Raw genomic sequence first — 16606 nt, 5'->3', positions numbered from 1 at the left:
TGGTCAGTTGTAACAAACAAAACATTGGACTTTTGGGACAATTTATGACATTTGCTTTTTACTGTGGTTTGTTCCATTACATTTTTGGTGGTTGCTGATGTCAGTGTTGAGAATTTGTTTGGGATGAACACATTTCAGGCCTTAGGAGTTTCTATCACCAAGCAGTTCACCTCGTGTTGGATCAGGTACCGTATTCTCAGTTGGAAACACTGTGTGAAGAGTTTTCGGACTTGTTTTCTTGTTTTCGAAAGGTGTAGGGTGCGCTGTAAATTCTTTTGCTCAGATTTTTTTTAGATCTACGGCTCAGACTCGTTTTTGTCATATTCCTGCCGCCCTGAAAGATCAAGTGATAGCAGAATTGGGCCGATTTCAATCTCTAGGGGTGGTGCAACCAGTTTGGAAGCCATTGGGGAAACTTCACCTCTGTAGCGACTTAAGTACTACTGTGTCAATGCGCAGTCAATCATGATTACGTATCCTCTCAGACACCAGGAACAACTGTTCGCAAAAATATTGGGTGGCCAATATCTTTCTGAAATTGATTTGTCTGAAGCATATCTGCAGGTTCCCGTGGTCAAAGAATATCTGCAGGTTCCCGTGGTCGAAGAGTCTCAGCAAGTTCTGGTTCTGAATACTCCTTTTGGTTTCTATCAATATTTGTGAATTCCTTTTGGTGGGGCTAATACCCCTGCTATTTTACGATTTTTTTCAGAATTTGTCTATGCCTGTACCAGATTACATTAATTATATGGATGACAATGTCGTCACGGGTTCCTTCATGACTGGTCACTTGAAAAATTGGTGCTCTTTGTTCTCAGTCTTACTTTCCGCAGGATTATGGTATAACCTCACAAAATCTCAGTTTTTTTCAACCTTCCATTGGCTTACTTGGGGTTTGAGGTCTTGCACGATGGGGTTCACCCTCCGCCAGACCAAATTTCCATTGTTACACCTATGTCTTGCCCCTCATCCACAAAGGAGCTTCAGGTTTTCCGACAGAAGATGGCCTACTAGTATAGGTTTGTGCTGGGGGGTTACACATTGGCCCATCCATTGTTTGCCTTGTTAAGCAAGAATGTACTTTTTTGCTGGAGCTCATATTGCAAATGTGCTTTTAAAACATCCCAGCTGTGTTACTCTCAAGTGGAGAAAGAGGCTCTTGCCATACTCTATACTCTCCAGAAATTTCATGGTTTTTTGTATGGCTCCAAGTTTTACCTTATTACTGACCATAAACCCTTGGTTTCCTTGTTCAACCCTCACACTTTCTTGGCTGACTAGGTAGCACACCGTCTGTAATGCTGGGAGCTGTTATTGTCTTGCTACAATTATGAAATCCGTTTTCGACCTACATCTAAATGTGCCAGTGTGGACACCTTGTCCCACTTTCCTGTGGGTACTGATCCCGACTTTCATTGTGAAGAATTGCTTTGCTTCCATCTTGATACTGAAACACATAACACGGTTGAGGGTTTCCCAATTATGAGATCACGCATAGCAGCTTTCATTGCTGACAACCCAGTTCTCTGCCAGGTGGTTCAGTTTGACCAACAGAGCTGCCCAGATAAACTGCTGGTTTGGGCTATGGACCTCCTGTGCAACTACTTTTCCTTATGGCATCACCTCTCTGTTTTTGATGGTGTTTTTCTGTTGTCTATGGAAGACATCTCTTCCAGATTAGTCATTCCCACTGCATTACGGGGCGAGGTTCTACGCCTTCTCCACCAGGGTCACTAGGGACTTTTGTGCACATAACTAGCTAGGGGACACGTTTTTCGGTCAGGGATTGATGGCAAAATTGTCCGTTTCATCATGGCTTGTGAGCAGTGTGCCCGATGACAAGCAGTTTCCTTGGTGTTCTGTCTCTCTGGCCTGCTCAATTCCAGCCATTGGAACACATTCATGTAGAGTTTGCAGGTCCTTTGCTGAAGTCCTATTGGATCTTGGTTGTGGATGCATTTTTCCAGTTTCCTTACTTTCTGCAGTGTGCATCGAAATCAGCTAAGGTCACAATTCGTACGCTTTTGTGGACTTTTTTCTATTTAGATGTTGCCTTGTACCTTGCTTTCCAATAATGGGCTCCAGTTCATTTCTCACACCTTTCAACTGGTTTGTTCCCACCATATCATTCACCATGTTATGGCTCTGCTTTCTACCCTCAATCAAATGGCAAGGTAGAATGACTAGTGCTCATGTCCAAGTCTTAAATGAAAAAGTTTGTTGTGATTCTGCATTGGATGACACCCTTCTCCTTTTTTCTGAACACCTATTGCTTTATGCCTATTGGGGAGTGGAGCCCGGCTGAGTCGTTTCACAGCCAGCAGCCATGCACACTCCTCCATCTTTTACAGCCTGCCATGGTTGGGTACATCTATCCACGTCACACTGGGATCGGTGTGGGCATGAGGCTATTGTCAGTGGACCAAGTGGATACCAAGCCTTGCTGTCCACCACTTGAAACACTGTCTGTCTGTGTAACTTCTGTACAGTCGACAGGTTGATGGCATGTCGCTTTGATCAGCTGCACCCCCATTCCCCACCGGAAACTACTGGTCCGCAGGTGTGGCACACGTCACCACAGTCTGCCTCATCACCCTCCACCTCTAACCTACCAATGCTTGCTGTGGAAACGGCCCTGTCCCACTGGCTGCCTCTTCCCTGTGTGGTGTCCTGGGATCCCTGCTTCCCAGCACTGGTCTGTTTATGGCCTTGGGTCAGTTTCCATAGCCTGCTGTTACAGTTAGGTCAGCCCCACCGACCCCCTCACCATCATCGAATCAGCTATCATTGTCAGTGGGTCCAGCCCCATTGTCTCTGTTGGCTGCTGACCATGTAGAGATTGCGATGGCAACCTCCTCTTCAATGCTGTTGTCAGGTGCTGCGCAGACTCACTACCCTGGGGGTGCCCACGTCGCTGGGTGTTCCAGCCCTATGCTCAGATACCCGTATAGCACATCATACCCACCAGCTGTCACCACTCATGATCTGATGGATGTGTGTCTCTCTTCGGGCTGCCAGTGTATCCTCCATCACCTGGACACCTAATTCGCACGAGAGTTTCGACTACTGCAGGCAAGCGTGAGTACACCAAGTGCGGTGTCATTACGCATGTGTGTTTGAATTGGCTGCCAACTATATCAGTGAAGGCCAGCTGCTGGAGGCTGCCTGTGGGAGGTGTGTGCTAATTGATTCTCTTGTATGTGCTTCCAGTGTACTGTTCACATCAGTGTACTGTGTCTTGTTACGTGGTGATCCACGAGAGTCCATTTTCTGTTATTTTTCAACGCAACATGAATAAAACCATACTTGAGCTACTTGAACCAGTTTTGTGTATTACTTGGGTACAACACAGATGACATTTTTTAAAAATATATATTGTACATAAATATACATATACATCCTACATGGAGGGGAAATGTCAGCAAAAATATCAAAAAATTTTTGAGTGATTTATTTCAAAATTTTAAATGACAATTTAATAAACATTCAGATGGACAAAAATCTGTATTTTTTTAAAATGACACTGTATACTTTTTCTGTTAAAACCAACTGCAAGAATGAAAACACGCTGTCAAAATGTCCAGTTTCATTTTCTTTCTCATAGTTGGTTTTAACCATGATATCAGGGCATTCAAACCATTATACAAATTGTTTCTCCCATGAGTATGTTTCCGCCCTTCATAGAATTTTAAACAAAAATTGTATACACAACTACATGCTGTTTTCTTCTCTGCCTTGCAATCTGTTTTAACAGAAAACATTAAAGTTGTATGTATGGTTAGAATACTGCTATGGAGTCTGTATCACCCAGATCTTTGTAAATCTATTCAATTGCAGATTGAAACTATATGAAATACTGTCATTGAAGATACTATCATCACAAATCCAGCAGCAGGAGAGATCTCTCATACCCCAACTGATTCACCCATTTATTTGAGAGGCTTCATTTCCCAATCAAGTTTTCCTTGGCTTAAAAAAGACCCTTGATTCATTTGTGCACTTTTTATGCACTTGACACATCCCACATCATAACGATTGCTGTGAGATTGATCAATGGAACACATAACTAACTATGTAGGTTTGATGGTCAGTGACAGGGGGGCAAGAAAAGATAAATACATGGGGGGGGGGGTGGAGAAAATGGTCAGAAGGAGGGGAAAGAGGAAAAAGAGGAAATGGACAGAATGAGGAGGGAGCAGGAGTGGGAGCCAGTGTGTGTGTGTGTGTGAGAGAGAGAGAGAGAGAGAGAGAGAGAGAGAGAGAGAGAGAGGGGGGGGGGGAGTAGAGGAGGAGGAGATGGGTAGGGTCGGTGGGGAGGAGGAAGAGATGGGTAGGGAGAGGTCGGGGGGGGGGGGGGGAGGTAAAAGGACATCAGGGCATATATCCAGTCCCCATAAATGTTTAGCAACTGCGAAGCATTGCTACATTGACTAGTGCTTGTATGAGGTGTTTTTTTAAGTAAGTGTAGTTTTGATATAAAAATTTAACAAGTAGATTTTTTTTTCAATTTTACTTTTACATGAAAGCTTGTACTTTTAATCCACTTCTCTACCTAATTCCCACCAATATTAAGGCACTTACAGTATCACACAGCCAGTTTCTTAATGCCATCGTTGTAGAAATCTGCTATCTGATTAGACATCCATTGCAACATGGTTGTTTTGATACCTTCAGCATCATGGTGACACTGACCACACAAATGTTTCTTCAAATGCAGGAACACATGGCAGTCACTGGATGTTAGATCAGGGCTGTACGGAGCCATTCCATGGATTGCTGCTTTGATTGAAGTGTAATGCAAGCTACCCACGTTTCATCACCTATGAAAATTTGGCTTAAAAGTTGGCACCTTCCTCGCTGTACCACTATAAGAAAGTCAAAGAACTGGCTAAATGTTTGCTTTTGTGCATCTTAATCAGCATTTTTGCTACCCAGTGTGCGTACAGCTTTGGTAATTTAAACATTCTGTAACAACTGCATAATACACACTTCTTGGCACTTGAAGAAACTCAATAGATTACGATGAAATCATGAAGTGCCTGTTCTCCCACACTTTCTCATCAACTTTTGTAGTGTTTCAACAATTTCTGCATAAAGTCTAGAACAACTCATCCTTCTACAGTCTCGAACACATTGTATTTTAAAAATAAGTGTGAGAGAACGTACATACTGTGAAACCCAAGTTTGTGTGTGCAGGCTGGAAAGGAGTCATGAGCAAAAGGTAGATGCGACAGTCGAATGGAATCAACAAGTGTTTGCCATTAGCACCACAGAAGTCATATTGGAAGAACAAGGAGTGTTTATGTATCTTATGGTGTTTTATATCGTTGATTATTGTAAAGAGAAAAAAGAAGAACAGTTGAAACATTGCACGTATTGACTCGCTAGAGGCAAGATGGGTTCATACATTATGTGGTTGGTAAACCAAATATATTGCAGACATATTTAATTGAGTCTAATGCTACACAAATCAGCTGACTTGTAAACATTTGAATATTAATGTGGGAAATGGTGAATATGTTACTTGTGGAAGTTGAAATATATCATGAGTGAACTAGAACTATCCTCCGAGTACTAAATTATTTCAAAAGTAGAGAGAGAGCCTTTTAAATTCCCTTAACTTCTTCAGAGAAGATTGATGTAGCAGGAAATCAAGAGAAGAAGATCGACTGTGCAGATCAAGTAAGTCAACTGATGTGAGAGAGGTGAATTTTGCAATCCAACTTCACATCACTTCGGGTTGTCTACAGTGTTAGACTTTCTGCACCAAATCATCAGTAAGCTTTCACTCATTTCTGTAACATCCCATAGCTCATAATATTATCTCCACACACTTCACTAATATGACATTGAATTTCAGCTACTTTCACACCTTTAGCACTACGAAAATGAATCACAGCTCATATTTCACAGTTAGCAATTTTCTCAATTGCAAATAGCAAACATAAAGACACCAAAGGACCCTGTAACTGCATCTGTGGCTTGCCAACACAGTGCGGTACACAATGTGCATGTGCCAAATGCTGACCACGATGCTGCAGTGGCAGGATTTCAAAGCAGTACTTAATTAAAAAATACACCTTGTTACTGATGACCGTAATGCTTGGAAATGTCTACAGTAGGCCTTTATATAGCAGTGGCCTTCAAATGATCATTGTTGCTGCTTATGCTAAAGTCAACGCAAATATTGCACATATGCCACAATACATAAATGGAAAATGTGATCTCTTGAATAAGCGAACTACTGCATTCCCTAGAGAGCATTTCTAAGAGGTAAGAATATTTTATGATTTACATACTCGTTCAAGAAAGTGCACCAACACTAGCTCTCTAATGATATACTTTAAAAAATTCTTGAGACTTCTGAATGAAAGAAATTCCCAGTTCAGGACAGAAAGGTTCACCGTCAATGCCAGCAAGAGCTAAATATTGTCCATAAGTGACTGCTTAATGTAGCTCAGAAATGTTTATTTCTGCTGTTCTGCCAATATTTTCTTATTTTACTTTAATTAAGATGTGAATGCTTTGCTCCTATTCTGCAATTACCCTCATAAGACTGCAAGCTACTTTTGTTTAAAGTATTTTATTGATTATTCAATCATGAAGTCAAGTTAAGGACACCTGTCAGCAGATGAAAAGAACTGGAAGTGGTAAGAAAACTGTGTTTCACATTAAGCCATGGAGCAGAAACTGCTCAGTTTGTAGAGCACTGGTCTTAAACCTATACATATTCCTCTTTTTCATCTAATACTAAAAAACAGAAAAGCCATGCATCCTTATCCCACAGATGCCACATAACAAAACAAGATATTTGGTTTAATCAAACATTTTTCCAAGTAGGAAATAAAAGCAAAATTCCATTTGATCATAAATTGCTCTTATGACCATAAGAAAATGATAGTAAGTAAAAACTTACACAAGAAGGTATTAACCAGTAAGATGATTTACCTGATAAAGGTTCAACAGCACACATCAAATCTTTAGCACCAACTACAATGCAGTCCAAGATCCCATCTCCAGTTAGATCGATCAAAGAACAGTCTATGTCTGATGGGAGGAGATAAAATTTTTTCCACCATGCTACTTCACCAGTTGATCCCAGTAAAGAAATTATTCCACCACCTCCTGGTGCAAACCATTCAGCATTCTCTACTTTTCCATGTGAGGCAGGATTTGTCATAATGTCCGCCCGTAACAAGAAAATCAAATTGTGACCTGATACACCTGGAACAACACTTATTTTCCCAATTAGCTCTGGAAAAAAAAAAGAAAATGTGTACAGCTGTTAATACCAATTAAATTTTTTGTTTTAAATAACTATGGCAACAATAGGCAAAATACTTGCCAACTCCATCCAATGTTTTCTCCCAGGCTTGTGTTCCAGGCTTCACATGGTAGGAAGGGCAAGTAGCCCAGTCACATGGCACTACCCACAGGAAGATAATAGCAGTCAAGAAACACAATAAAATGGACAAAACGAAGAACACCTTACGCATTAAGGACAATGGTCTTGGATGATTTGATGCTGTCATTTCAGGTTTGATGATTGGTACATCATCTGACACCATTGGTCCTCTATTTGTAAGACCATTTATCGGCAAGTCACACTCATTATCATGATCCAAAGGACGATATTCAGCCATCTTGTGACCTACAAAGAGGTAACAAATCGATTGCAAGATTAGTTGAAAGTTTTAATGAAACACATGGAAAGATTCCACATAAAGTCTCCAATGAGTAAAAACTGTGATTTACTAATTGCATTTTCATAGAGCATGCCCTATGCCACAAATATCATAATATTAACTTTTGTGAAACAGCAATACGGAATCTATTTTTATCATGAAGTCAACTAGACACAAACATAAAAAAGGTGAACTTGTGCTACCATCTGCAACATGATAATGTTGTTCTGTATTAATTAAGTTTTGTTTCTTGTTTCTATAATAACATAAAATGGCAAATTAAGGAAAACTTACCTTGTGTATTTCCACTTGATGGGATGGCAAAATTATCGCAATTGGTATATTCAGTATCTACAGATTATAAACTTTCACTAGTATGTGATAAAACACACATAAAAAACAAATCAACATTATTCTGAAAAGGAAAGTTGCCACTTACCATATAGTGGAGATACTGAGTCACAGATAGGCAAAAAAAAAAAAAAGAAAAAAAAAAAAAATAAAATAAATAAATAAATAAATAAATAAATACTGTCACAAATAAAGCTTTCGGGCCGTAAGACCTTTATCAAAAACAGAGACAGACCTCTCTGCAGTCTCAGGCAACTGTGGACACACCTAGAGTGTGGCAACTTTCCTTTTCATAATATTGTTACATTCCATCCTGGATTTTCCACTGTTTGATAAAAAAGAAGTCAATAATTTATGGTACATAATTAAATTATCAATAAAGTTTATTCTTCTATAAAGGAATTATAGTCAATGTGACTTAAAGATGTTCAATGAGGATAGTTGAAGACATGTCATTTTACATAATAGTTTAACAAGATGTCAACATCAAGATCATTAGACATACCCCATTGTATCATTTGAATCCTGACAAGCAAGGGGGTTGTCAATGACTTTCTTGAAGAATCCATCCTTTTTCGTAAAATGTGATCAAGGGAAACCAAAATCATAATGGCATGACTAGAATTTGAAACTGCCTCCAAGTATAAATACAGAATCTAAATTGCTGCACTAACTACTTCAATGAAGATTTCTTGAAAACATTTAGCAGAAGCAATACATTTTCATAAGTAAAACTGGATAATAAAGGAGACATAATGGATTAGTTGCCTTCTACTACTAATATTTTCAATACTTTGGGATTTATAACACAACAGTTCATCCCTACAAACCCTCATCTTCTCATCATTTTCAGTAACTGTCCCATAATACAGCAGTGTCTATCCAGACAACTGCTGAAATAGGAGGTTCCCAATTTGATTCAGACCGCCTGCATTAAGTTCTGTAAGCATGGAAATCTAAACTATAGTTCTGTTTGGACTCTTTAAATACTAATCAGTGTGATAGAGGAATCAATCAAACAAGGGAAACTCCAGGTAGGAGTATCAACAGTGTAGGAAAAGATAAATTGCTACTTACCGTTAAGAAGACGCATTAAGCTGCAGAAAGGCACAATTAAAAGACAGTTATACAGAGCTTTCGGCCACAGCCTTCATCAGCAAGAGAGAAACATGCACCATTCATACACAGAAGCAAGCCCACCTCATGCACACAAGACAGCCATCTCCAGTATCTCGGACCAGAATGCAACTATCACGTGAGATGCAAGCAGCAGTCTGAAGGTGGGGAAGAGGAAGGGATAGTAGTGTATGAGTGGGAACAGAGATGAATGCTATCTGGCAGAGTGTGTATGGACTAGAATGCCAACAGGAGCAGCGTCAAGAGGTTGTGGGGCAGGAAAGTGAGTGAAAAAGGAAATGAGGGAAAGATGGGCAGGTGAGTTGGCAGAGGGTGCAAACAAAGAGGGTGGGAGATGAAAGTAGGGAGCAGATAATAGGACATAGGGGATAGAAACTGTTCAGTGGAGTGTGTCAGTACAGTATGTTACCGTAAGTTGAGGCCAGGATAATTACAGGAGTGGAGAATGTGTTGTAAGGATAACTCCCATCTGCACATTTCAGAAAAGATGGTGGTGGGGGAGGGATCCAGATGACTCTGGTAGTGGAGCAGCCATTAAAATCTAGTATGTTATGTTCAGTTGCATGTTGTGCCACAGGGTGGCCTGCTTTGCTCTTGGTCACAGTTTGGCAGTGGCCATTAATACTGGTGGACAGCTGGGTGGTAGTCACACCGATATAAAAGGCTGTGCATTGATTGGAGCAGAGTTGGCAAATGACATGGTTGCTTTACAGGTGGCTCTGGCCCCTGATGGGGTAGGGTAGACCTGTGACAGCACTGGTACAGGAAGTGCTAGGTGGGTAGATTGGGAAAGTCTTGCACCTGGGTCTTCTACAGGGATATGATCTTTGTGGCAAGTCGTTGGGATTGGGAGTGGCATAGGGATGGACTATGATGTTGTGGAGGTTGGATGGGTGATGGAACACCACTTTAGGAGGGTGCGAGAAGTAACTTGGGTAGTATGTCCCTCATTTCAGGGCATGATGATAAGAAATGAAAGCCATGATGAAGGATAGTTCCAGTCTGGGGTGGTGCTGGGTGACACTCCTTTGTGGCTGGTTCTTGGGGATGGTGGGAGGATTGGAGGTGTAAGCGGAAATAGCATAAATGTGTTTGTGGACTACATCTGGGGGATATATTCCTACTGACCCCATCCTGATTTACTTTAGCATTCTATATTCCACACCTACCCATACTACATGAATGTTTGATCCTCGTCCTACCATCTTCCCTTATCGCAACACACACACACACACACACACACACACACACACACACACACACACACACACACTCTTTATTGTTCCTTTACTCCCATGTTTCTGTATATTTTTAATGTGTTTATACATATTTTTACGTGGTTTCATGTGGTTTCACACACTGTTGCATATTTTTAAGTATCTGTGCATATTTTTGCATTTCTGTGCATGTGTCTGTGTGTGTTTGCATATTTTCATGCTTTTTATGCATCTTTTTGCTTATCCAGCTCCTCTCACAACCATCAACAGCTATTTTGCCCATTTCTGCTTCATTCCTGTCTCCTTCACACCATTCCTGTCACAATGGACACTGCTCTGTCCTTCTGCACCAGCTCAGAAAATTATACCTTTCCATGGTTAAAACCCAGTCCCACATCCTATTTCTCAAATGCTGCCTATACAATGGAATCCTCCCAAGTGGCCTAACCATACTGATTCCTTTCTCTGGAACCCATCCCTCCTTTCACAATGACCTATACCTGCTCAGATTTTGCCAATCTCCGGCCTTCACAAGCCTGGTACTACAAAAACACATCTCCATGGCACAGGCATCCCAGAACCACCTCTGCTCCTTCCACAAGATACTTTTACTGTGCAATCCCTACTCCATAAGTCACATTGCTGAAACTGAATCCATGCTCTCCAGCACCTGAAGGAATATTCCAGACACCAGCTCCATAAGTTACCCAACCTGCTGACATATTACTGCCATCTCAGAGCACCACTATCCAACCCCTATCCTACCCACATTGTTCCTCCTAGTCCACCTTTCATAGCGCCTAAACCTTGCTTAGCTGACCTTTTCAACTTGCCACATCCAACAAAACTCCCTACCAACTCTCCACCAAATCCAGAGTCAAAACATTCATGTAACACTGTTGTTAACCTTTCCACCAAAACTCTCAGCTGCATTGAAGTTTCACTCTTATCCAAAGGTCTCACCTATAGCTATACACCCAAATTTAGCCAAGCTGGACTTGTCAAACACATACTCTCTATCTCCCGATCCCTGCAATGGATGCACTTATTTGCTCCCAATCCCTCAGAACCAAAACCACCCTAATTCCAACACTGAACACTGCCTCTTCCAGTTCAACTGTTATCTTCCCCCCTCACTCCTAATCACCCACTGGTCACCTTCCAGGTATTCCTTACCTCTAACTCATCCTCACCAACCTTCCCCAGGTTCCTTTCTCAGAACACCAACCTTCCAGTAGAAGAAAGAATACCCTACCGTATACAACCTCAAAACAAATCCTGACCTAATCATCCTACCTGCAAACAAAGGTTCCATAATTGTTGTTATGAAGCACAGTGATTACCTGGCAGAAGGCCTCCATCAACTATCTGATCCTCCACCTATAAACTCTGCGAGTGATGCCATCTCAAAAGTCCAACACAATCTCCAATCCCTGCTTAAATTCTTAGGCCCTTCCCAAAACCTCTCCCCTGAATCCATTTCCCTCCTCACCTCTATAACACACCACACACTCACCTCCTACATGCTCCCCAAAATCCACAACCCAACATTCCTTGCTGCCCCACCTGTGGCTAGTTATTGTGCCTCCACTGAAAGAATTTTGGCCCTCATTGACCAACACCTCTAACCAATTGCCCAAAATCTAGCCTCCCACATCAAAGACACCAGCCACTTCCTTCACTGATTCTGACCATCCTCACCCCTTTACCTCCTGGGTCCCTACTCATCACTGTTGACGCCACCTCTCTATTCACCAACATCCCTCATGCCCAGAGTCTTACCGACACTGAATGCTACCTTCCACAACATCCTTCAGATCCCAGACCCACTATCTCATTCCTCATACACCTTAGTAACTTTATCCTAACCCACAATTCTTTCCCTTTGAGAGGAAGGTATACAAACAAATCTGTGGCACAACAATGGGCACCTGTGTGGTATCCTCCTGTGCCAATCTGTTTATGAGCCATCTATAGGAAACTTTCATTATCTCCAAAAATGCCAAAACCTTAGTCTGGTTCGTGTTCATTGAAGATATCTTCATGATCTGGACTTGGGACCATGACAACATATCTTCATTCCTCCACAGCCTCAACACCTTCTCTACCATCAGCTTCACGTGGTCCTCCTCAACCCCTCTGCCACCTTTCTAGATGTTGACCACCTCCTCTCTGATGGCACCATCCCACCAGCAGCAAGAATACCTGCAAATTGACAGTTGTCATCCATTTTACACCAAAAAGTCCCTTCCATAGAGCCTGGCAACCCAGGGACAACATGTCTGCAGTGACAAGAATTCCCTTGCTCAGTACGCTGAGGGTCTCACCAAGGCCTTCACAGACCTAGTCTATAAATAGATCTCCTGTGCCATTTTCCCTCACAGCTCCAATTCTCTCACCACCCCCAAGACCCAGCCACAATGGCGTGTCCCCTTTGTCACCCAATACCAACCCGGACTGAAACAACTGAACCATATTCTTCGTCACAGCTTTGATAACCTATATCATCCGTTGAAATGAGGGACATCCTACCCAAGATTCTTCCCACCACTCCTAAAGTGGTGTTCTGTCACCTACCCAACCTCCACAATATCCTAGTCCATCCCGATGCCACTCCCAATCCCAATGCCTTGCCACAAGGATCATACCCCTGTGGAAGATCCAGGTGCAAGACCGACCAAATTCACCCACCCAGCACTTCCTATTCCAATACTGTCACAGGTTTATCTTACCCCATCAGGGGCCAGGACCACCTATGAAAGCACCTATGTCATTTACCAGCTCTGCTGCAATCATTTCCCAACCTGTTATACTGGTGTGACTACCACCCAGCAGTCCACCAGGATGAATGGCCACTGCCAAACTGTGACCAAGAGCAAAGTAGACCACCCTGTGGCACAATATGCACTGAACATAACATGCTTGATTTTAATGGCTGCTCCACTACCTGAGTCATCTGGATCCCTCCTCCACCACAAGCTTTTCTGAACTGCACAGATGGGAGTTATACTTACAAAACATTCTCTGCTCATGTGATTATTCCGGCCTCATCCTAAGGTAACATACTGTCCCCCCACCCTCCACCCAACAATTTCCACCCCATCTGTCCCATCATCCCCTCCCCATTCTTATCTCTCACCCTGTTTATTTGCCACCTGCGGCCAATGCGCCTGCCCGTCTTTGACCACTCCTTTCCTTAGTTGCATTTCTGGCCTGAGATGCTGGAGGTGGCGGTTATGTGTGCATGAGGTGTGCTTGCTCATTTGTGTTTTTCTTTTGCTGATGAAGGCTGTGTCCAAAAGCTCTATGTGTCTTAATTGTGCCTGTCTACACAGGAATCAATCTTCTTTTTAATATTTTTCATTATTTGATGAAGTATTTTAGGATGCTCAACTGAGCATTCAGCACTGCTCAAACCAAAAATTAATTTTACATGAGCATTTTTAAGAAGCAGGGAGCCGTTATATAATGAATTTATTAGAATGTAATAGAGTTCTTCTGGCTATGATGGTATTCTTCATAGAGTATCAAAATCTTACCCTTGAGACACTATATACCCATTTTCTTTTTTCAGTATTTAGAGACATTTTGGAGAAAGTAGTGTGCAACAGCACATTTGTTGTGATCTTCAGTTCAAAGACTGATGTGATGCAGCTCTCCATACCAGTCTATCCTGTGGAAGCCTCTTCACCTCTGCATAAATACTGAAACCTACATCTATTTGAACCTGCTGACTGCAGTTAAATCTTCGGTCTCCCTCTACAGGATCCCCACTTTTATCAAGTAGTGCCATACATTTCTTACCCTCCTAATCTGCTTCAGTATCTCTTAATCAGTTACCTAGCTGACCCTTCAGCATTATTCTGTACCATCATTTTCCAAACGGTTTTTTTCTCTTCTTGCCTGAACTGTTTATAGTCCATGTTTCGCTTCTGTATTACGCTACATTCCAGACAAGTATCTTCAGAAAAGGCATGCTAAACACTTAAATTTAGACTCATAGTTAACTTATTTGTGTTTTTAAAAGATGCTTTGTTTACTATCATGTTTACCCATCTCTGCAGCTGAATGCTTAGGGTTGCTGCTTTGGTGCAGAAGGCCCAGGTTCAATTCCTGGTACCCCCTCAAATTTTTTTCCTGAGTATGGAGGTCTGGTATGGGTGCCAAATGAGATACTGCTGATTAAAGAAGCAGCAGTTATCACCAGTATCCATCTACTGGCAATAACGGCCGGAGAGATTAATGGATCACACGTCCAATGAGTGTAGGTTGCTCCTCGTGCTGTCTTTAGTGCCTTGTAAGCAGCAGCTGGCCAGTTGGAACAAGCCTATGGCCTAACCTGTGAGTGGTGTGCTATTGTGTCTGCATTTTATATCTTCCCTATTTCAGCCACTGTCCATTCTTTTACTGCCCAAATAGCAAAACTCGTCTATTACACCTGGTGTCTCAATTCATATTCTAATTACTTCAGCAATGTCTGATTTACTTCAATTACATTCCACAACTTTTGCTGACATTCATCTTATAATCTGTTTTAAAGAGACTGTCTATTCCATTCAACTGATCTAAATACTTTGCTGTCTCCGACAGAATTACAATGTTGTTGGAAACATTAGTTTTTAATTTTCCTCCCTGCAATATAAATTCCTTTTCAAATTTCTCCTTGGTTTCTTTTACTGCTATGTCCAGAGAGATAACATTTAGGATAGGCTACTACCCTATCTCATTTTCTTCTCAACTACTGGTTCCCTTTCAGGTCTTTTGACTCTTACAACTGCAGTGTGGTTCACTCCCTGTGTTTTATCCCTGATAACTTCAGCAACACGTAGAGTATATTCCAGTCTATATTGCCAAAAGCTTTCTCGGGATCTACGAATGCTACAAACACAGGTTTGTCTTTCTCCAGTTAATTCTATTAAGGTAATGTACAGGATCAGTATCACCTTGTGTGTTCCTATAGTTCTCTGGTGTTCAAACTGATTGTCCCCAGAACTGGTTTCTACCAGACTTTCCATTCTTCTGTTAATAAGTCATGTCAATAGTTTGCAGCCTTGACTTATTAAACTGAAGGTTTGGTGTTATTCACACCCATCAGCACCTAACTTCTTTGGAATTGAAATTTTATTACATTTTTCTTGAATAATGGTCATATTTTGCCTGTCTCATATATCTTCCACACCAAGTGGAATGGTTTTGTGATTGCATGTTCTCCCTAAGATCTTAATAACTCTGAGGGAACAGTGTCTCCTTGAGGTGTGTTGTTACAACTTAAATACTTCAGTGCTCTGTCAAATTCCTTTCACATCACACACCCCCATCTCACTATCTACTTCTCCTTCCTTTTACTCAACATTGATCTATTTCTTTTGTGTAGCCCTTTCACCTTTCTGTGTTTCTTTGGTACTAGCTTGCCATTTGACCTCTTGATATTCATACATTTGCTTTTTTTTCTCCCATGGTTTCTTCAATTTTCCCACACACGACATCTATATTTCCCATAGTCATGCATGTCTCTACAGCTTTGCACATGTAGTCTAATAATTCCTTCTTCACCATTTTGCATTTAAGGTCAATGTCAATTTTTAAATATCTGTATTCGGTTTTGGCTGATTACTTTTATATTTTCTATTTTCATTGATTAATTTTAATATCTGATGTGCTGTTTAAGGATTTATACGGGCCTTGTATTTGGCCTATTTGATACTTTGTTGACTTAATTTTGCATATCTAAAAACTATTCATTTGCCTTCTCTAGTATTTCATTCCCCTGCTTCAATCTGTCATTCCCTAATGCTCCATTTGAAACTCTCAATAGTCATTATTTCCATTTATCCTGCTTCTGTCTCCTTAAGATCCTGTCTTCCTACAATTTCTTCACTTTCATTTGACAGGTCATAACCAACAAATCATGGTGAAAGTTTACATGTGCTCCTGGAAAGAGCTTCCATTCTAAAATATGATTACAAAACCTGTATTACCATTATATAGTCCATCTGAAACATCCATGTGTCTTCCATGTATAGAACCTTCTTGCAAGGTTCATAAACCATGTGTTAGTAATGATTAAATTGTGTTGTGCACAAAATTATACCAGGAAGCTTCTTCTGTCACTTTTTTTCTCAGTCTATGTTCTCCTGACATTTTTCCTTCTCTTCTTTTTCTTCTTCTTCCTACTTTATCGAATTCCAAGCCCTCATCACTATTAAATTTTCACTT

The 16606-nt window shown here is 41.2% G+C and overlaps 1 protein-coding gene across 3 annotated transcripts in view; it reads right to left on the bottom strand.

The window, feature by feature from the left end:
- The window catches only part of LOC126175528 (uncharacterized), a 111277-nt gene that overhangs the window by 78523 nt on the left and 16148 nt on the right, over positions 1-16606 (bottom strand). For all 3 annotated transcript variants that reach the window (XM_049922355.1, XM_049922356.1, XM_049922357.1), the window contains 2 exons: positions 7346-7651; positions 6949-7254 (listed from right to left, as the gene is read on the bottom strand). In XM_049922355.1, coding sequence (XP_049778312.1) covers positions 6949-7254; positions 7346-7651 — 612 coding nt within the window. The remainder of the gene's footprint in view (positions 1-6948; positions 7255-7345; positions 7652-16606) is intronic.

This window comes from Schistocerca cancellata, chromosome 3, assembly GCF_023864275.1.
Source record: "Schistocerca cancellata isolate TAMUIC-IGC-003103 chromosome 3, iqSchCanc2.1, whole genome shotgun sequence".
NCBI lineage: Eukaryota > Metazoa > Arthropoda > Insecta > Orthoptera > Acrididae > Schistocerca > Schistocerca cancellata.
Note: the sequence above shows the minus strand (reverse complement) of the source record. Positions and strands in the feature narration are given on the sequence as shown.